This window comes from Rhinoraja longicauda, chromosome 38 (assembly GCF_053455715.1).
Source record: "Rhinoraja longicauda isolate Sanriku21f chromosome 38, sRhiLon1.1, whole genome shotgun sequence".
In the NCBI taxonomy this organism is placed as follows: domain Eukaryota; kingdom Metazoa; phylum Chordata; class Chondrichthyes; order Rajiformes; family Arhynchobatidae; genus Rhinoraja; species Rhinoraja longicauda.
In genome coordinates this window covers 7,836,391-7,858,742 of record NC_135990.1, presented here as the reverse complement: position 1 = coordinate 7,858,742, position 22,352 = coordinate 7,836,391, and the positions used below count along the sequence as shown (strand labels likewise).

General features: G+C 40.4%; 1 protein-coding gene across 2 annotated transcripts; it reads right to left on the bottom strand.

The window, feature by feature from the left end:
* Positions 1–5,979: 5,979 nt before the first annotated feature.
* rcn2 (reticulocalbin 2) lies at positions 5,980–22,143 on the bottom strand. 2 transcript variants are annotated; one of them, XM_078429821.1, is made up of 8 exons: positions 22,072–22,143; positions 17,884–18,066; positions 16,250–16,355; positions 15,727–15,923; positions 12,899–13,012; positions 11,958–12,054; positions 10,686–10,828; positions 5,980–8,659 (listed from the first exon to the last, which is right to left on the bottom strand). In XM_078429821.1, exons 2-8 carry the CDS (start codon positions 18,031–18,033, stop codon positions 8,507–8,509), a joined length of 960 nt encoding a protein of 319 aa, XP_078285947.1. In that variant the 5' UTR covers positions 18,034–18,066; positions 22,072–22,143; the 3' UTR covers positions 5,980–8,506. The 2 variants fall into 2 exon arrangements, with proteins under 2 accessions (XP_078285947.1, XP_078285948.1); XM_078429822.1 differs by having other exon boundaries at positions 17,931–18,066.
* Positions 22,144–22,352: the final 209 nt, after the last annotated feature.

Below are 22,352 nucleotides of genomic sequence, written 5' to 3'. Positions count from 1 at the left end.
ATTCAAAAGGAAATTAAACAGATTATGGGCATTAACTTCCCTCTGGAACCAGCACTTTACATTTTGGGTATAATTCCTGACAGTATGACAGATAAGAGTTCGAAACATTTACTGACAATCCTGCTGCTGATAGCAAAGAAGACGATAACAACTTCTTGGTTGAAACCACAGCCTCCAAGCATAATGCAATGGAGAGATAGGGTAAAAAATGTGTATATAATGGAAAAAATCACAGCAAGGTTACAGTTGACAACAGACATGTTTGATAAAAGATGGTCATTATTAATACAGGCAATGCCGGGACTCTAGTCTCTTCCGATTTTGGGAACTTAAAGTAAGGGTATTTACATTCAATATGCATCTCCTATGTTTGTTTAGTTTGTGTTTGTATGTATGTAAAAAAAAATAATAATAAAAAGAAAAAAGAAAGTTAAAAAAAAAACAAAAAAAAAACTAGTTTGACAATAAGAGAGACTAGAAGAGTTAATTTTCATATAGCAATATCACAGCTGCAAATGACACCAGTAACTGTTAATCCCAGTCATAATGTCATACAGCGTGGAAACAGCTTAACTTCAGCGGTTTGAGCTCAACTTGTCCATGCCGACCAAGTTGCCACATCTACGCTAGTCCCACCTGCCTGCGTTTTGGGCCCATATACCTCTAAACCTTTCCTACCACATGTACATGTCTCTCTAAACTCACTTTATTCTTGTCGAACACATTTTTTAGCTTGTCCTACAGTAACCATACAAGAAACTCATTGTGAAACCTTCCTAGACATCTTTGGGCTGTTAAGTGCACTTATATTTGCAGCTATTTTCTCAACCTTTCACTAAGCTTTTGGCCATGCCCATCTGCCTTAATTGATTTGGAAGGTTCAGAACAAGCTATTGGTTGCAAAATGTTTAGGAAGGAACTGCAGATGCTGGTTTAAATCGAAGATAGACACAAAAAGTTGGAGTAACTCAGCGGGTCTGACAGCATCTCTGGAGAAAAGGAATAAGTGAGCATTCACTGTCTGTATCTCACGGTTCCCTCTCCCCTATCTTTCAGTCTGAAGAAGGATCGCAACTGGAAACATCACCTATTCCTTTTCTCCAGAGACGCTGTCTGACACGCTGAGTACTCCAGCTTTTTGTGTCTATCTTTGGTTGCAACACTGGTTGCATCATATGATTCTGATGAATCAATTTATTTGAGGAAACTGTTTTATTAGGTAGTAACAAGGAGAAAAACAGTTAGTACTTTTAAAGTAAAAACAACTCTTGTTGCTCTACTGCTAGTGCATACCAATGGCGATGGCAAATGTAAGAATTGCCCAGAGCCTGTAATACCATTCATGAACACAGTTCAAAAGGGAATTCTATCAATTGATCCCAACAAACAAGAAGTTGGCTCCCTTTCCTTCTGCTGTTTTGGACACTGTTGGCAACAGTGAATGTAAGAATATCTTCTCCATCTATGGCCCGCAGCAAAGCTAACAACATCAGTTCCAATACACATCTGAAGAAGGGTCTCGACACGAAACGTCACCCATTCCTTCTCTCCAGAGATGCTGCCTGCCCCGCTGAGTTACTCCAGCATTTTGTGAAACCTCACTTCCAGCTCTCTCTTGAAAGCATCCAACGAACTGGCCTCCACTGCCTTCTGAGGCAGAGAATTCCACACCTTCACCTTCACCACTCTCTGACTGAAAAAGTTCTTCCTCATCTCCGTTCTAAATGGCCTACCCCTTATTCTTAAACTGTGGCCCCTTGTTCTGGACTCCCCCAACATTGGGAACATGTTTCCTGCCTCTAATGTGTCCAATCCTCTAATTATCATATGTTTCAATAAGATCCCCCCTCATCCTTCTAAATTCCAGTGTATACAAGCCTAATTACTCCAGCCTTTCAACATACGACAGTCCCGCCATTCCGGGAATTAACCTATTGAACCTACACTGCACGCCCTCAATAGCAGTATCTGTAAAAAAGAGAAACCAGTTCTTCCTGGGTTTATTTTGTTTCAATTCCAGCATCAGCAGTCTCACCAGTTAATCCAGCTGAAGCTCAAAGCAGTGCAGAGGGCTATGGCGCTTAACATTCTGCGCTCCCTGGAATGTTTAGCTGAGATTTCAATCTGTTCTGCCCAAAGAGATGTAAAAAAATCAAAATGGTGGTTTAGAAGGGAAAAATCTTCTAGGAAAAGGGAAAAATGTTGGGGAAGTCCAGAACAAGGGGTCGCAGTTTAAGGATAAGGGGGAAGTCTTTTAGGACCGAGATGAGAAAGTTTTTTTTCACACAGAGAGTGGTGAATCTGTGGAATTCTCTGCCACAGAAGGTAGTTGAGGCCAGTTCATTGGCTATATTTAAGAGGGAGTTAGATGTGGCCCTTGTGGCTAAAGGGATCAGGGGGTATTGAGAGAAGGCAGGTACAGGATACTGAGTTGGATGATCAGCCATGATCGTATTGAATGGCGGTGCAGGCTCGAAGGGCCGAATGGCCTACTCCTGCACCTATTCTCTATGTTTCTATGTTTCTAAAAGGTTTAGGTTTATTATTATTAAGTACAGTAAATAATTTGTTTTGTTTGCTATCTAAAGAAATCAGATTTTCCTTGCAAAAATACAATCAAGTCAAACTCAAGTACAATAGATACTGTAAAGGGGAAGGGGAACTATAGAATATAGTTCTCAAAATTAGAGTCATTCATCATGGGAAACTCATCCATGCCATCACATGATGCCCGATTCAAGCTAGTCCCATATTCCTCTAAACCTTTCTTATTCATGTACCTGTCCATGTATCTTTTAAATATTGTTATTGGATCTGCCTCACCCATCTCCTCTCGCAGCTCATTCCTTATATCTACCGCTTTGTAGCGCATCAGTTCTACAGCTACAGATAAGTTCAATGTCCACAATGGGGTAGAGGTGAATTGGACAGTACTCGAGCCTATAGAAGGGCAATTCAGAAACCTGAATATGGAGGGGAAGAAGCTGTTCCTGAGTCTGGTGGTGCATGCTTTCAAGCTTCTGTACCTTTTGTTGGGCGGGATTGGGGAGAAGAAATGCTTGGCATGGACGAGTTGGGCCGAAAAGCCTGTTTCCCACGCTGTATGACTCTAATGCTAAGAACTGTATTCTGTACTCTTTTCTTTCCCCATTGCTCTATCTTTTGGGTGAGAGACATCTATGATTATGTTGGCAGCTTTTCCGAGGCGGCATGAAATGTAGATGGTATCAATGGTAGTAAGTCTGGTCTATGTGGACTGGGCTATACCTACAACTCTGCAATTTCTTGTAGTTTTGGTCAGAGCTGTTTTCAGACCAAGCTATGATGCAACCCAACAGTATGCTTTCTATGGTGCATCAGTCGAAGTTTATAATAGTCATGGGAGACATGCCGAATTTGCTCATCCTCCTCAGGAAGTAGAGGCACAGGTATGCCTTCTTGGCTGTCACATCAATGTGGTTGGTCCTCGTCAGATCATCAGTGGTATTAATGCAGAGACTTGAAGCTCTCAACCATTTCCACCTCAGCACCATTGATGCAATTGATATGGCTTAGAGCTTAGCACCATTGATGGGGCATGCATTCCACCATGCTTCGTAAACCCAATACCCCAACAACAAACGCAAATAGTTCTACCTTCACTAGGCTCAGCTCCCAGCACATACACTAGAACTAACTGTATAAGAAGATAACTGCAGATGCTGGTACAAATCGAAGGTATTTATTCACAAAATGCTGGAGTAACTCAGCAGGTCAGGCAGCATCTCGGGAGAGAAGGAATGGGTGACGTTTCGGGTCGAGACCCTTCTTCAGACTGATGTCAGGGGTCGGGACAAAGGAAGGATATAGGTGGAGACAGGAAGATAGAGGGAGATCTGGGAAGGAGGAGGGGACAGGAGGGACAGAGGAACTATCTAAAGTTGGAGAAGTCGATGTTCATACCCCTGGGCTGCAAACTGCCCGGGCGAAATATGAGGTGCTCCAATTTCCGGTGGGCCTCACTATGGCACTGGAGGAGGCCCATGACAGAAAGGTCAGACTGGGAATGGGAGGGGGAGTTGAAGTGCTCGGCCACCGGGAGATCAGTTTGGTTAATGCGGACCGAGCGCAGGTGTTCAGCGAATCGATCGCCGAGCCTGCGCTTGGTTTCGCCGATGTAAATAAGTTGACATCTAGAGCAGCGGATGCAATAGATGAGATTGGAGGAGGTGCAGGTGAACCTTTGTCTCACCTGGAAAGACTGTTTGGGTCCGTGGATGGAGTTGAGGGGGGAGGTAAAGGGACAGGTGTTGCATCTCGTGCGGTTGCAGGGGAAAGTGCCCGGGGTTGGGGTGGTTTGGGTAGGAAGGGACGAGTGGACCAGGGAGTTGCGGAGGGAACGGTCTCTGCGGAACGCAGAGGGGAGGGGATGGGAAGATATGGCCAGTGGTGGGGTCCCGTTGTAGGTGACGGAAATGTTGGTGGATGATTTGTTGGATCCGCTGGCTGGTGGGGGTGGAAGGTGAGAACGAGGGGGATTCTGTCCTTGTTGCGAGTGGGGGGAGGGGGAGCAAGAGCGGAGCTGCGGGATGTAGGAGACCCTAGTGAGAGCCTCATCTATAATGGAAGATGGGAAGCCCCGTTTCCTGAAGAACGAGGACATCTCTGAAGCCCTAGTGTGAAACACCTCACCCCGGGCGCAGATGCGGCTTAGACGGAGGAATTGGGAGTAGGGGATAGACTTTTTGCAGGGGATCGGGTGGGAAGAAGTGTAGTCCAGATAGCTGTGCGAGTCAGTGGGTTTATAGTAAATGTCCGTCACTAGTCTGTCTCCTGTGATGAGATGGTGAGGTCCAGAAACGGGAGGGAGATGTCGGAGATAGTCCAGGTATATTTAAGGTCATGATGGAAATTGGAGGTGAAGTGTATAAAGTTAGTGAGTTCTGCATGGGTACAAGAGGTAGCACCAATGCAGTCGTCGATGTAGCGGAGGTAGAGTTCGGGGATGGGGCTGGTGTACGCCCGGAACAGGGATTGTTCGACGTACCCGACAAAGAGGCAGGCGTAGCTAGGGCCCATGCCAGTGCCCATAGCTATGCCTCTGGTTTGGAGGAAGTGGGAGGAGTCAAAGGAGAAGTTGTTGAGGGTAAGAACCAGCTCTGCTAGGCGGAGGAGAGTGTTGGTAGATGGGGATTGGCTGGTTCTGCGGTTGAGGAAGAAACGGAGGGCTTCGAGACCATCCTTGTGGGGGATGGAAGTGTAGAGTGACTCGATATCCATGGTAAAGATGAGGAAGTGGGGGCCTGGGAACCGGAAGTTATCGAGGAGATGGAGAGCGTGTGAGGTGTCTTGGACGTAGGTGGGGAGGGATTTAACCAGGGGGGATAGGATGGAGTCGAGGTAGGTGGAAATAAGTTCGGTGGGGCATGAGCAGGCAGAGACAATGGGTCTGCCGGGACAGTTCTGTTTATGGATTTTGGGTAGGAGGTAGAATCGGGCCGTGCGGGGCTGGGGAACTATGAGTTTGGAGGCATTGGGGGGTAGATCGCCGGAGATGGTGAGGTCCGTGATGACTAGAACTAACTGTTGAGTCTTCCCGAAGTGTTGTGGGCCTAACTCAATGGAACACCAGTGAAGGGAGGTGTCCACTTGATAACCCCAATGACATACTTGCATCCACGTGATCAGTTTTTATATGCTTGTTAATATGTCGATAGATTATTATTGCATATGGACTTAGTTATTGTCCTTAGCATAAGTGTGTTTTAGCAGTTAAGATACTTTGGCTTTTGGCTTGGTTGTGCGCTTGCCCTGGTGTTATATATAGCACATGTACTTTGTGTCTCACTAGTAATTTAGGTAAATATAAACAGTGCTTGAAATTAACAGTGATTCTGATAAAGATAGGGTAACCTGCTGGGTGTGATTCATCACATGAACAAAATGGTAATTACAATAAATTCTAATATATGGTACAAGAGGAAAAACAAAGGCAATTCATTTATTTTTCACAGGATTTTAATTGAACTTGAGGCAAACATCTAATTTTAAAATACAGGGTGTAGTGGTATTGGTTTAAGATATAGTCAGGTTGTCATCTTGGTTATAAACCAGAAAACTAGACAAGACTAATCAAAAGGTATCTTAACTTTGTAAAAGGAAACATTTCCTTAACTTCAGTGAAAAAGTAACAAGGTTATTCATCAAAAGAGAACTCTGAAGTATTAATGATTTCATTGATAACACATTAAGTTACAGCTTGAACATTCAGATGCTGCTGTTATGAAGTATTGACATTCTCTGCAGATTAAAAAAAAACTTTGTGTTTTGACTCACATTAAGATTCTTTACCTCCCCCCCCCTCTCCCAGTATGTCAATGATGCCACTTAGACCTTTTCCATATCTTTATGATTCATTAATGTCTTCTGAAACATTTTTTCCTGTTGTTTTCAGCAGTAATGCTGGTCACTTTAAAAGGGTGATATGGAATCATTAACAAATAACCAAAGAAATTAATAAAAAACAATTATCTTATTCCAAGTCACCTTGAACAAAGTGTATACAAGAAAAGGAATAGAGATATAGAAATTATAAATGAGCAAATACAGATCTTTAAAATTAAGTGTAAATCATATGAATATCCAAAGTTAGTGTAACTACTGCAGATGCAGATTCAATAGTGTTCAAAAGTTAATTAGCCAGCTGCATTCACTGAAATATAGGTCTAAACCATATCGAGAATACAATGCTGATAGTGGGGTACTTCATATATTGAACAAAACGGAACTGTGAAGTTTTAGGAACAACATTTTCAGTAATAGATCGGAACTACAGAAACACTGAGATATGAAGGATAAAGCAGAGCACATCTTCAGTAGCATTGCACTGCAAAATATTCTGCACAGAACAAAACAGGATGCATACTAATTAATTGTATGAACATAACCAGTCTAGAGGTGTCAAGCTGATATTTGTGGATGCAGCAGTGTCGAGTCAAGTTAACTGTAGAAACCAAGTCATTAACAATTCTGAGATGTTAGTCATGCAGACTTTGTGCCAATTCTATTTATTTGAGACTGACAGCACAGTAGCATTATTTTGATTCTGGAACACACAAGTGGCACTGAACAGAGTTTAGAGTACTGGGCTTATTAGCTCAAGAGGAAGGAAGGCTAAAAAAAGTACAAATGTAACCAAGTTCTGGAATCAATTCCATTAAAGAAATAACATTTATCAGGAAGTACATATTGAATTTTGCAGAAAACCCAGGCTGAAATGGGCATTCCCTCCCTGTCCTTGACAAAGTGTAAACCAAGAAAGAACATCGTACAAAGACAGGTTTGTGTGGATCATCAAGTGATACCACTGAAACATAAATTAGCTCAAATAATAAATTATAGAGTAAAATTAGAAAGTGTATAGCAACTCCATAGAATTGATCTTCTTCAATTGGTAACTTTAAACAATTAAAACACAGACGAGGCAATTATTTGGCCATCTATCTTAATGCACTATTATAAACAATTTGAGAAGAAAGTTACAATGAAAGAATTCATCCAAACAGGTAGTATAGCCCATGTCAAGTTTCAAGTAATGTTTTAAATTTATAAATGTTTTGGGGATTTTCAAAAAAACTTTTTTTGTAAATGTTATGTTTTTCCTGGTGAAGATATCACTCCTGGGGTCTTAACTTTTCCCAGTTCATCCACATCCAGATTTTTCTTTGGTCCCTGATAATGGAGTTAACAGTTGGTACAAGCCACGATGCTGTTTTGTTCCAACCATGCTTTTAGATTAAACCTAGAAAGCACTTTTGACTACAATGGTTAATATGTTCACATTATTTTTCCTCTGCTAAGTGAAGTAGCAGCTTAAGTGCTAAGTATAGGTGTTCAAAAGAATCCATACCAATTATTAGATTTCCTAAGAAGAAATTCCTCGATTTTTAAGGCAAAATCATAAAGCTATGTATTAAAGAATCAAGCTAACGGGAACAAGAAATCAGGCCTCATTGTCTTAACTAGTGTTTTTTTTTCTAAATATCTGCTCGGTATGTATACATTTTAAAATTTAAAACTAATGAGCAGATGGAAGTTTCTTTACTCAGAAATATTTGAAACGTATTGTACTGCCTTATGGCAGTGAAAGTTGATACTCCACCTTTTATAAAAATATTAACATTGGTTTCAAAAGGTAGTACAATTATTATTTGTAACCTATACCATTTTGTGATGACTACAAATATTCTCAAAGGCAATTGTGTCTGCACTAATTTAGGGAATTCCCTTCATGACAACACAAATGAAACAGGAATGAACAAGATTACCATCAAAGGCAAGTAGAATAGCAGGAATGCAGGTTTTTTTGTAACAGGAGTAACATTGTTAAAATCTATTTGACTGCTCATTTTATTCTATTAAAGCTTATTAATGATTAGCACTTGTCCAACTGTTAAGTTTCATTGAAGGTGGTCTAAGAAATTTAATTATTCACAGAAACAAACCTATCACTGGAGGATTATTGGCACTAGAGTTCATCATGATAGAATTTCTTGTCATGTAGCTGGCTACCATAGTCGGTTGCTTCGCTGTTGAGGAAGAGATCTTGATTAGCCATTATTTCTCCTTCTGTGAGTTTCCTATCTCCATTTGTATCCATTTCTTTCACAAGATGATCGGCCTGTTATAGAACAGAAACTCGCAATGTTAAACTAACAGCCTTAAACAAAATATGATTTTGACTGAGAATATCTGGAGGAATGACAAAAGTAACATAGCTCAAGTACACCACCTAGTGATTAGTTTAGAAGTCTGTTGAATTTTGGACCACACAGTAAATTAATAAATCTTATTTTCCATTTCATGAATACATTGTTCTTGTCACATTTGAGGCCTCCATCTTATGTACTATATGCAATTCATACTACAGATTTAGTATTACTGTCAATCTGTCATCTAAAATGACAATCTATCCACTCCACCTGCCAATGTATGGTTACTGTACCAGGAAACTAAAAAATGCTAATTTTTGCTCTCATTTTGATTTTCATTCAGATTCAAATGTACTATTTGTTCTGTCTAAGATTGTATCAGAGACATGGTTTGCTGATGTTTTTGACAAAATCTCCCAAAACATGACACTATTGAAGCTTTCAAAGTAATGTATTACTCCTCTAATCTTAGCATTTTCCTTACTTCATACAAGGTTCTTAATTGTTAAGATCAATTATGCGCAATTTTTCCCTAATATATTATTTTCTTTCTTTTAATTGAATGAAAACAGGCCCTTTGGCCCACCAAGCCTGCACTAACCATTGATCACCCATTAACACCATGTTATTGCACTTTTGCATTCACTCTCTACCTTGATATTGATCAAACAAAAGGAATGAAGAGTTCGGAAGTGTGAAGTCAGAGGAAGGAATGTGGCTGGATGGGTAGGGCAGAAACTTTCAAATGTTTTTTTTTTAAATGACCTCTTAATTTTTATTGTCAAAGTATTACGGGAATAAAATATTTCTCTCTCGGACACTCAATATCCAATCTGGTATCCCCACTTAAAAATAATGCAGCATGAGACTGAATATGACTTCTTCTGGTTTCCCTCCAACATTACGCTTCAGCCCAACTATCTGGATTTGCATCCATTTCTGCCCTACCCATCCAGCCACATTCCTTCCTCTGACTTCACACTTCCGAACTCTTCATTCCTTTTGTTTCACACCTTGTTCAAACCATCTGCCTATCAAAACACCTCTCGCCTGTGTTCGCCTGCCAGGCCTTGTCCTGCCTCTCCTCTCCCCCAGCTTTCTTCCCATACAATCAGTCTGAAGAAGGTTCTCAACCCGCAACATCATCTATCCATGTTATCCAGGGATGCTGCCTGACATGCTGAGTTACTACAGCACTTAGTATCCATCTTTTGTAAACCAGCATCTACAATTCCTCATTTCTACATATAGACAAGCACTGTGAGATAGGAGATAGAGCAGCTGCCTCATAACTCTAACAACGAGTTACATCTTGACCTCCAGTGTTGTTTTTGTGCTCTAGTTTCCTTAAAGATATGATTTGCAGGTTAATAACAGGTATAACAGACAGGTATAACAGGTATAACAGAGCTTTAATTGGGTGGTGTAAATTCCCATTGGTGTACCTGCAAAGTAGAAAGATAGAAAATAGGTGCAGGAGTAAGCCATTCGGCCCTTCGAGCCAGCACCGTCATCCAATATGATCATGGCTGATCATCCAAAATCAGTACCCCATTCCTGCTTTCCCCCATATCCCTTGATTCCGTTAGCCCATAGAATATCTAACTCAAGTAGGAGCTGATGAACATGTGAGAGAGAAATCGTTACATGGAAACAAGCAGGAAAACGGGAATTATGAGAATGCTGTGTGAGCTGCATGGAACCAATGGGCCAGTTGCCCTTTTTATGCTATGAAAAACATGAATTAGATAGTCGATTCTTATTGTTTCAGCACCTGTTATATCACTTGGTTTACCTACACCATTTGTCCAATGGCCTCTGTGTAATGATAGCCAAAGGTGATTTTCAGATTGGGAGTACACTCAGCTGATTCTACGTTAAGATTTCTCTCTTTCCACAAAAAACTCCAAAACTTTTCAAGGGCCAAAAAAAATAACTGTGACATAGGATTAATATATATTTTTTAAATGTTAAAATTTTTTAAAACATATTTACCTCATCTAGCGCGATGTCCTGGTTGTTTGGAACAATCCACAACAAAAGTTCCTGTCTATTAAGTTTGCCATCCTTGTCCTTGTCATAATCATTTTCAAACCGATCCTTTTCCACAGTTACCCATTCAGGATCATCCACTGCGCCTATTTCCAAGAGGCGTAAATAAGATATTTAAATAGATAAATCCTAACTAGCCACATGTTAACAAGAATGGAAATTTGCACTTTGGGAAGTATTCAGATTCTTGGGGAAAGGATTGCAAGAAGGTTAATTTCATACTCAGTGTACACAGTGTAGGCATAGTGCCAGAGACCCGGGTTCAATCCTGACTACTGGGTACTCTCTGTATGGAGTTTGTACGTTCTCCCTGTGACCGCGTGGGTTTTCACCGAGTGCTCCGGTTTCTTCCCACATTCCAAAGCCTTCAGGTTTCTAGGTTATTTGGCTTCGGTAAAATTGTAAATTGTTCCTAGCGTGTAGGATAGTGTTAGTGTACAGGCTGATCGCTGGACTCGGTGGGCCGAAGGGCCTGTTTCCACGCTGCATCTCATCAAAGTAAAATTCACTGACGATAAATGATCCGCGGTTACTTCAGATATGTTAAAACATCTGAGATTATAGGCTTACAATACTATCAAATAGCAGCAGTTTCAGTTAACTGGATGTCTGTGCACCCATTCAATTGTCATCACACCCCAATATAACTGTGTAGCAGGCAGTAGTGGCCCAGGACTTTTTAACTTGATTTTCCCATCTTCCTCCTTCAGCAATTGATTTTGCCCTTTCCTTTTCACAACACCACACTCGAGATGAGGGCAATGCAGGGAATGCTAGGTTTCAATGTATGTTCTGTGCAATTTGCTACGCAAGGTTTTGCAACAGAGGTGAAAGAGCCCAGTGTGCATCATTACCAATTTTGAAAACAAAAATTCAACATTTGGCAATTCGGCAAAATATTACTTAATCTATCTTTCTGGGGAGAAGATACTTAGGAAAGAAAAGGCTTTTAAAAAGAAAACACAGACGATAGTGCAGGAGTCTTGATTGCAATTTCGGAATAATGAGTAGAGGAAATGTGTGGAATGGTGGGATATGTATGGGTAGCGACAAACAAAAGGAATTTTCAGAAATGTAATAATCATTGTAAGATCACTAAAATATCAAGATTGGTCAAATAATTTAATCCCTCCATAGTCCGTGTTATATTACTGAGAAAATATTACATATATACTTGATATTTTTAAGTTATAAATATTAGAGTAACCAAATTACCTGGGTCTTTCCTATAGTCACCAAGGAATTCCTCTAAGCTCACAAATCCATCTTTGTCGCGGTCGTGTTCATCTAAAGCGTCCTGTATGACGTAGTCCTGCAATAAGAAAATTGAAGCATTTGTATGGATATGATTCAATCAGTTATGGCATCACCCACATTTGATTAGTCTGTTGTAATTACCAAACAAGTTCTTAAATGACTGCCGGTAGATACTGTATAAATTATCCTTCAAATTGCAAGAATTTTACCTGGATAATTTACATCCTTGTTTACCCAGTTACTACTCTAGAAGTACATAGACAATAACTAAAATTTTGGAGAGGATGCATTGTCCAGCACGTGGAGCAAGTGAGATCACCCAGCTCTGGTTTGAGATCAGAAGGGGAAAGTTTAGATGCTCGGGGCAAGTTTTTTTTCAGACGGAGAGTGGTGGGTGCCTGGAATGTGCTGCCAAGGGCAGTGGTGGAATCAGATATGATTCAAAGCCGATTTCAAGTAAGCTCATTTATTTATATGCAGGGAATGGAAGGATATGGATCACATGCCTGCAGAAGAGATTAATTTAACTTAGTGTCATGTTTCGTACAGATATTATGGCTGTTCCTGTGCTGTACTGTTCTATGTATGGTTAGTCTGGTCAGTTGGCCACTCTGAGAAGCCAGATCCAGTCCATAGTATTTACCAAGTTAATTTTAAAAGTTTCTTGGTTTTCTGTATGAATTCTTCAGTGTGACTATCTGTTCAGAAAGTCTGATGACATCAGCCTTGATGATAGGATCACATTGTAATGAGGCCTAACAGGTACAAATATGGGAGAAGGGAAAACTTTTGCTATGAAGATGACTAGATTTTTATGGAATCCAGGATTACCAGGATACATCCCTGTGCCAAATTATGTGTATTATTTAATGTACTGTGAACAACAAATTCTAACCCACCGTCATATACTCAGCTTCTTCTGGGTGCTCAAATGCAACAAATTCTTCCAAAGTCAGTCCAGGCACTCCATCAATGTCTGCTTTGTCAAAGCGCTTTTTATCCTTCAAAAAAATCTAAAGAAAGATTTTAAAAAAAGGTAAGGCACTTTTATCCAATTCATCCGATTCATCTCTGGTTCAATAGACTTTAAGAACATTTGCTCCATGCCACTCAAGCTGGGTAAATAATCCATTTATCATTCTAATTTCTGTTTTTCACATTTTGAGTAAAACATGTTCTACAGCTAACCCGGAATATTGAGATTTATTTTGTCCTTATCCAAACATCATTTTTGAAGGATTCGTGGACATGAGAAGTTGAAAAGTTTACATTCACAGCAAGTCCCACACCAGAAAATAAAATGTTCAGCATATTTTTTGAAAATCAACACCAAAAGGATAAATACTATGAGAAGTATGGAATAGCAGAGTGAAGTAAAGGTGCAGGAACTTAAAAGAAAAGAATGCCAGATCAACAGACATTAAAAAGGTAAAAAGGGCTGCTGAATATCTTTGGAAAAAAACTGGAAATTGACTATAAAAGGGATTAATGTTGAATTTGAAATAGAATTTTAATTCGTTACTATTGGACTACCGTATGAAATTGCTCTACATCGGCGAAACCAAGTGAAGGCTCGGCGATCGTTTTGCTGAACAGTCCATCTTAACCGACCTGATCTCCCGGTGGCTCAGCACTTCAATTCCCTCTCCCATTCCCAACCTGACCTTTCTGTCCTGGGCCTCCTCCATTGTCAGAGTGAGGCCCAGCGCAAATTGCAGGAACAGCACCTCATATTTCGCTTGGGTAGTTTACACCCCAGCGGTATGAACATTGACTTCTCTAACTTCAGATAGCCCTTGCGTTCCCTCTCTATCCCCCCCCTTCCCAGTTCTCCAACTAGTCTTTCTGTCTCCGACTGCATTCTATCTTTGTCCCACCCCCTCCCTTGACATCAGTCTGAAGAAGGGTCTCGAACCAAAACGTCACCCATTCCTTCTCTCCAGAGATGCTGCCTGACCCGCTGAGTTACTCCAGCACTCTGTGTCTACCTTCATATGAAATTCTAGATATGTTCATAAGGAAGGATATGAAAACCATAGAATTGTAAATTTTCTGGAATTATATAAAGAATAAGAGATAATAACACATAGAACGGGTGAAAAAAATAAAAATTCACAAACACTAACGGGTTAATGAGAACTCAAAAAAATGTTACTCGATTATCAGTGGAAAATAATGGAAGCTTATATTAAGATTAATAACTAAAGACACCTGGAAAGAATATCATGGTGTAAGCCTTTGAGTTGTGCTCAAGTGCAGCACCCAATGGAACATTTCAGGCTATCACCCAATTCATCAATGTGAAATGCAGAGAAATCACCTTGAAATACGATTTAAATCTTCTACACCCTTTGCCTCGTGCAAAAGATCCTATTCTCTATGCTCATCACTCCTTGACATACACAATGAATATCAAGCACCATTATGAATCCATCACAGAAAGCTGTATGCTACCACTTGTTTGTCATGCATTTGGCATCCCAATGCACTTTGTGCGTAGAACATAAACTCCTTGATGCTAATTTAACAAATCATACTTTCTAAAGAGAGCGTAGTTGTTTGCTCCAATTACTTTAGTTTAATTTAGAGATATAGCCCGGAATCAAGCCCTTCAGCCCACCGAGTCTGCGCCGACCTGAGATTCCCACATACTAACACTATCCTACACACACTAAGGACAATTTACAATTTTGCCAAACCCATACATCTTTGGAGCGTGGGAGTAAATCAGAGCACCCAGGGAAAACCCTTGCAGGTCACGAGGAGAACGTACAAACTCCATGCAGACAGCACCCGAATCTGTCAATCTCCACCTTAAAAATATCCATTGACTTGGCCTCTACATCTTTGGTACTGAATTCCACAGATTCACCACCCTTTGACTAAAGAAATTCCTAAATTTCTAAAAATTTCTAAAGGTACGTCCTTTTATTCTGAGGCTATGGCCTCTGGTACTGGACTCTTCCACTAGTGGAAACATCCTCTCCACATCCACATTATCCAGGCCTTTCACTACTTGCTACGTTTCAAGTCCCCCCCCTCATCCTTCTAAACTCTAGCTAGTACAGGCCCAGTGCCGTCAAACAGTCATCATATGTTTATTCACAAAATGCTGGAGTAACTCAGCAGGTCAGGCAGCATCTCGGGAGAGGAGGAATGGGTGACGTTTCGGGTCGAGACCCTTCTTCAGACTGATGTCAGGGGGGCGGGACAAAGGAAGGATATAGGTGGAGACAGGAAGATAGAGGGAGATCTGGGAAGGAGGAGGGGAAGGGAGGGACAGAGGAACTATCTAAAGTTGGAGAAGTCATCATATGTTTATCCAATCATTCCTGGGAATGTTCTGGTTCAAATTTCTGCTCAGATTAATGGCCTAACTAAATATTTAAAATCTTTCACAAAGAGATACAACTAGTCTCATCAAGAGCTTTTCTTGATTTCTCCAATTATTTAAAAAAACGAATAAATAAATGTGGTAACTGATGCAGTTTTAATATTACTGCTGAAATTGAGTTCTACAAAAAAATGTTTTCAATAAGAATATCTGGTCCATCCCACGTAGGTACCGTTTATTTTAAATAACCCAGAAGTAACTATATGAACTATAAATAGCAATTTACAATTTTCATTTTGTATCTTAGTCAGTAACCCTGTACATTAGATATTAATAGAAGTTTGAAAACTGTATTGAGCATGAAATCTGAATTAAGCAGGGGCCTATGTTCACCTGTCTGAGCGATTCTTCTTCTTCATCTTCCAGTGGGGTATTCTCATCATAATGCAGCATTCGGTCATAACTATGAATATTATACTCTTCCCAACTAAGAACTCCATTACCATCCAGATCATGCTCAGGAAATTGTTCTTTGCTCTCTTCTGTGGCATAATGTTTGAATGATTGCTGGATCCATGCACTGAGCTCATCTGTGGCAAACAAGAGTGCTCCGTAAAGAAATTGCAGCTTCTCATTTTGAATTGTATTTTGTTCTAACATTGCCTTATTTTACATTCAGAACTTTCACCTTAGTTGCAATTTCTTTCTTTCAAAGAACTGTGTGTACAAGACATCCACCTGTTAAGTGAAGTGCCATGGAAAATCATGTGCACAGGCCTGATGTACTCGCAACAGTTTCAGACTGTTACAGAATAACTTCACGTAAGATAATTTACTTCAACCATGAACTTTGCTTTTGCATTAAAAAAATGTCTTCAGTGCTCATTATAAGATTGGTAATTAATCAGTTTTGCACCTTTGGTTATGTAGCCATCTGAATCTGCATCCATCTTCCTGATGAGGGATTTAAGCCGAGATTGCTGCTCCTCGGGTTTCAGTTTAGCAAATTCACCTGCATCACTCTGGGTAAGAAAAATAAATTACACACATAGATTATTTTGAACAAAACCCCTGAAAATCATTTTATCAGTGAGCAAATGCAAGAATGGAATCTAAAATATCTGTGATATATACAAATAATTTAAACTTTACATTTGAGCTTCATAAAGTGTGGATTTTCATCAGAGTGGAGTTGATATTAAGTGTTTGCTGTGTATGGGAAATAAAACTAAAAGTGGAATGGAAAAGTTGGGGCAGAGTAGAAATTGGACAGTACTGGTTTATTAATTGGTATTATTTCTGGACAAAGTATTTCTCACAGGCAGATTAACAGTGTAGTGATCAGAACACGACATAAGCAACAGAATTACTAAATTAGCATTGACTAGTTCACACTTTCTACATAATTGGTATGCACGTAAAGCTGTCAAGGATATTTATTCTTGTTTCTTAGTTGCATTGGCTTAATGACACCTGTTCAGAGTTTGCTAAGAATAAGCTATATAGAACACAACTGGAGACTCCTTAGGAATATCAGGTTTCTATTCTTGAAGGGCAATACTATACTTGCAGAACAGTCCAACATCTTTTATGGTTAAATTTTTGTCTCATTCATTCACTAAGCCACTAGGAATTTTACCAAAGCAGAACAATATCATTATGACCAGAGTCCTTCATCTCCAAAAGGTTGCTAATTGCACCTGATTCCCACTATGTCTCCAAGTAGGTTAGTAAGCCTCTCATCCAATATGAGCAAAACATGGTGTTGGAGGAACTCAGCGGGTCAGGTAGCATCTGTGGTGGGTACGGACAGGCGAAATTTCGGGTTGGAACCCTTCTTCAGTCAAGGTTCCTATGCAAAACGTTGCCTGTCCTTTCCCTCCACAGATGCTGCCTAACTCGCTGAGTTAATTTAGCATTTTGCGCTTTGCTCAAGATTCCAGCATCTGTAGTTCTTTGTGTCGCCATTCTAATCTAGTTTAATACTTCTGAAGTTCCAGGATCAAATGAGATTTTAAGAACTAAGGTCAGTACGGTGAAGTTCCCATTATAAAGTTGTAACACTTTGCTGTGCTTCATTGCGTTGTATGTACATCTTGGTCTCACAGATTTGGTATTTGCTGAGCACTCTTGAACATGGTGAGGTCAAGATAGAAAGGTCTCTTTCTAAATAACAGCAATGAGGTAAATAGGAATTTTAATTCCCCAATTTTGTCAAATGCAAGTCAAATACACAAAAATCAAAGCAATTGATGCCTCAATCTATTTACGAAAACAAAATACAAAGCTATCTAAAATTTCTCCTTTTAGAACTGATTCTCATCATCATAAATTTGTGAAAGGTCAAATTCAGATTTTGTCTTGAATGTTTTAGCATCCAGATTCTCAAACAATCCTTTCTTTCTTGTATATCAATGAAGGTGTTATTTAGTGAAAGAAAATGAGGACAAATTGGAAAAGATTTGAAATTAACATCATCAAGTAATGAATATTACACTATGTCCTTCTTTGATTTGAAATGAGTAAACAGAACAAAATAGAATTTCCTACCTCTCCGCCAAAAAGCGCCTCCCTATCGAACTCTGGATTATGCTCACCATCCTTATAGTGGTCATCAGGAAGACTTTCCTCGTGTTTATGATGAACATGAGCGAAGCACATCACAACAAAAGTAGAGCTGACAAACACTTGAAACTGCATCTTCCGTCAAGGTAGCTTCAGTCTTGTAAGTAGCTGTGGAAAAAAATAAAATGTTATTTCAAATGTACAATTCATTGTTCCTAATCATTTGTAAGAACTATTATAAACAACGTCCCTCACCATGACTTTTACCTCATCCCTTACCAGTCCAGTTTACTAACTAATGGAATATAAATTACATGATCCAACTCTCCAATTGATAATTCACTAGTCATCAGGGAACAGGGAGAAAAGAATACATGGAAAAAATATATAGCTCCCTCTCAGCCTGTTCTTGAGCATTTTCGATACTGGACTATCGGAGTTGGCAAATTTCATGTTTGAAGAGCTTCTGCCTTTTTTTGCATAAAATTTAGATTGGTTTAGGAAACAAAATACATACAAGGGTTACAGTCCACGTACAAGAATAAAATGAGAACTGACAAGTAAAGTGTACTTTGAAATACAAATTTATACTGTGAAAACCAAATTTACTTTGCATTTTTAAATGACTATTGTCTCAGGAACACAAACAAAATGTTCCTTGGAACCTGTTTAAAATTCAGGGAGCTCCTCCTCAAATAGCCTATAATTAGTCAGCCTGACTCCACCTGTGTTCTTTTCACGTTTATTTTCAACTGCAACACGCATTTTAAAGCTGAGCATTAAAAAATGGAAACGCCCATTTTAATCTTTGAAATTGGACTTTAACAGGATGAAGTCTATCCATCTGCATGAGGAATATGGAAGAGGATTTTGATCTTCTATTTTGGGGAGTGAATGGTCTGGTTCACCTGTAATGATAGCTGCTGTTTTTTACACTTGCACAGTTTTACATTTCAGAATAAATTCAGTAACAACTTCATGATTTTTCATAATGGTAATTTCCATCAGGTTTAAAAGACTTGGCCCAATGAAAGAAGATTGATTGTTTGCCTTGAAGAACTGCCAAGTTATACACCTCAAGCACAAGACCACATTTTGAGCCATGTATGTTTGGTGTGGATATCCAATTTATATTTCTGTATTATCAGCAAAGTTGGAGAATATAAATGTTAGCATTCAACTCAAAATTGTGTTATTTGCAACTATTATTCGCCATTTAGAGCTAAAAACTGAACGTGGCAATGTTCTTAAAAAATCATACAAAAATTGTTACAAATGCCATACATACATGCCTCCCTCATTCATTTTTAACTATTAACTAATGTTATTAAATTACACCTATTTCTCCTAATGGTGATTAACCAAAATAAGGTCATTTTATAGTTTTTCCTCTTCTCATCTGAAAGCTACAATTGCTACTGAAATGTGATTCCACAGGCATAGACAGCTGCAGCCAGTTATGTTCCAAACCCTGTGGTATAATTCATCACACAATACAATAGGTGATTAGGAGGTAATGCTCAATATAAGTGACGTTGAAGTAACTTAATGTTGGTGTATGAAGGAACTGCAGATGCTGGTTTACACGGTAGACGCAAAATGCTGGAGTAACTCAACAGGACAGGCAGCAACTCAGGAGCGAAGGAATGGGTGACGTTTCGAGTCGAGACCCAATCTTCGGTCTGAAGAAGGGTCAAGACCCGAGACATCACCTGTGCCTTCTCTCCAGAGATATTGCCGGTCCGGCTGAGTTACTCCAGCATTTTGTGACTCTTTATGGCGACAATCTTAAATGTAAAAAGGTGGATTTTTAAACCAATTAGAACTAATGTTTAGAAAACTCTAAAATGTTTGGTACTGGTATACTTTCCCTTCCTTCCTGACAGTGGAAAACAGCTGATTCCCCCCACCCCGCACAAGCAGAAATTTGATGTTTTATAACCTTTATTTCAAAATGTCATGTGTTATTGTACCATGTCAGTCACATGTACTAAACTTTCTGTACACCTTTTTATATGACACCTTTTGTACAGGCACAGAGCCATACACTTCAAGTAAAACAATGTACTGAAAGTAGCAACTGTAGTTTCTGAATGTCAATATCAAAAAAGCAAATTTATACCAGGCACTTGTAGAACATATGCTAAAAAAATGTATTATTTGATCCAAAGATTTTGACAAGATTAAATAAATGCTCAACCTGGAGTCATTCAGCCCTAAAGCAAGCTTAGTGACTAGTTAAGAATTGTCTTATTCACAAAATGCTGGAGTAACTCAGCAGGTCAGGCAGCATCTCGGGAGAGAAGGAATGGGTGACGTTTCGGGTCGAGACCCTTCTTCAGACTTGTCTTAAGAATTGTCTTTCTATGTATAGTTGTCAGTGCAGTCTGAAGAAGGGTCTCATATCATATCATATATATACAGCCGGAAACAGGCCTTTTCGGCCCACCAAGTCCGTGCCGCCCAGTGATCCCCGCACATTAACACTATCCTACACCCACTAGGGACAATTTTTTACATTTACCCAGCCAACTAACCTACATACCTGTACGTCTTTGGAGTGTGGGAGGAAACCGAAGATCTCGGAGAAAACCCACGCAGGTCACGGGGAGAACGTACAAACTCCTTACAGTGCAGCACCCGTAGTCAGGATCGAACCTGAGTCTCCGGCGCTGCATTCGCTGTAAAGCAGCAACTCTACCGCAGCAACTCAACCCGAAACGTCACATATTCCTTTTCTCCAGAGTCTGACCCGCTGAGTGACTCCAGCTTTTTGTGTCTATCTTCAGTTTAAACTAGCATCTGCAGTTCCTTCCTACACAATTCATATTGTTGCTCTGCACAAATCACAACTGTAAATATTTTACATTCCATGGCTCTATACGCTGGATAATTACATATGGTACACATTTCACAACGTTGCAGAAGATGGGACATCTGCCAAAAGTTACAACAGATATCTAATGCTAAAGATACGGTTACAACTCCACGTGAATTCTTATTTTAAGAATGTGCACAGAAATAAACATTTGTTTTAGTATTTGCAGAAATAACCTGCAAGCTCACACCTGGAAACATTACATTTACTCAAAATTTATTACAACCGTTTTTTAAATGCCATTTCTTAAACAAGACAGACATTTTTTGGCAAAATACTTTTTTTTTTGCGGGGAAATTGTTGAAATACTGTTGGGGGTTGAGTAACTATTGGCGGGTGAATCACGATCTTACTTCTTTGCCTCTCCAGCTCGTGTTACCTCCGATCTGAAGGAGGTAAGGCGTCCCGGAGGAGGCAAGCTGGTTGAGGTGAGCCTTCATCCTTATGCTTGAGACCTGACCAGACCTGACCAGATCTAATCCAGACCCGACCTGAACTGAAGATAGATACAAAATGCTGGAGTAACTCAGCGGGTCGGTCAGCATCTCTGGAGAGAAGGAATGGGTGACGTTTCGGGTCGAGACTCTTCTTCAGACCAGAACTGGCCGGAACAGACCGGACCTGATCCAAACCTGACCAGATCTGATCAGACCCGACCTAGACGAGATCAGACCAGAACTGACCAGACCATAACTGACTTGACCAAATCCAGACCTGTTCAGAACTGACGCGACCAGAACAGATCAGACCTGACCAGAACTGGCCGGAACAGACCGGACCTGATCCAAACCTGACCAGATCTGATCAGACCCGACCTAGACGAGATCAGACCAGAACTGACCTGACCAAATCCAGACCTGTTCAGAACTGACGCGACCAGAACAGATCAGACCTGACCAGAACTGGCCAGTCCAGACTTGACTCGACCAGATCAGACCTGACCAAGACCAGATCAGACCTGACTAAGACCAGTCCAGACCTGACCAAGACCAGATCAGACCTGACCCGACCAGATCAGACCCGACCAAGACCAGTCCAAGACCAGATCAGACCTGACCAAGACCAGATCAGACCCGACCAAGACCAGTCCAGACCTGATCAAGACCAGACCAGACCTGACCCTGACCCAGACCAGTCCAGACCTGACCAAGACCAGATCAGACCAGACCTGACCCGAGCTGACCAAGACCAGATCAGACCAGACCTGACCAGACCCGATCAGACCTGACCAAGACCAGAACTGACAAAATCTGACCAGACCAGACCAGACCAGCCCGCCGCCCCCTCCATCTTACCTCAGCCGCCCTCCTCGCTTCAACCGACAGCTCACTGACTGTTGTCCGCGCGCTCCCGCCGTCATTTCCGGCCGCACGTCGCCCTGGAGACGCCCAGGGGGCGCAGCCGCTGGAGGACCGAATGGAGGCAGCGACCAATTCACACAGTAGAAAACCAATGTCCAGAACCTAACTTTCAATTAAAGTAATCATCTTACATGGGTATTCTTATGAATAAAGCCTAAATCTCAATTAAAGTAATCGTTTTACAGTGGTATTCTTATGAATAAAGCCTAAATCTC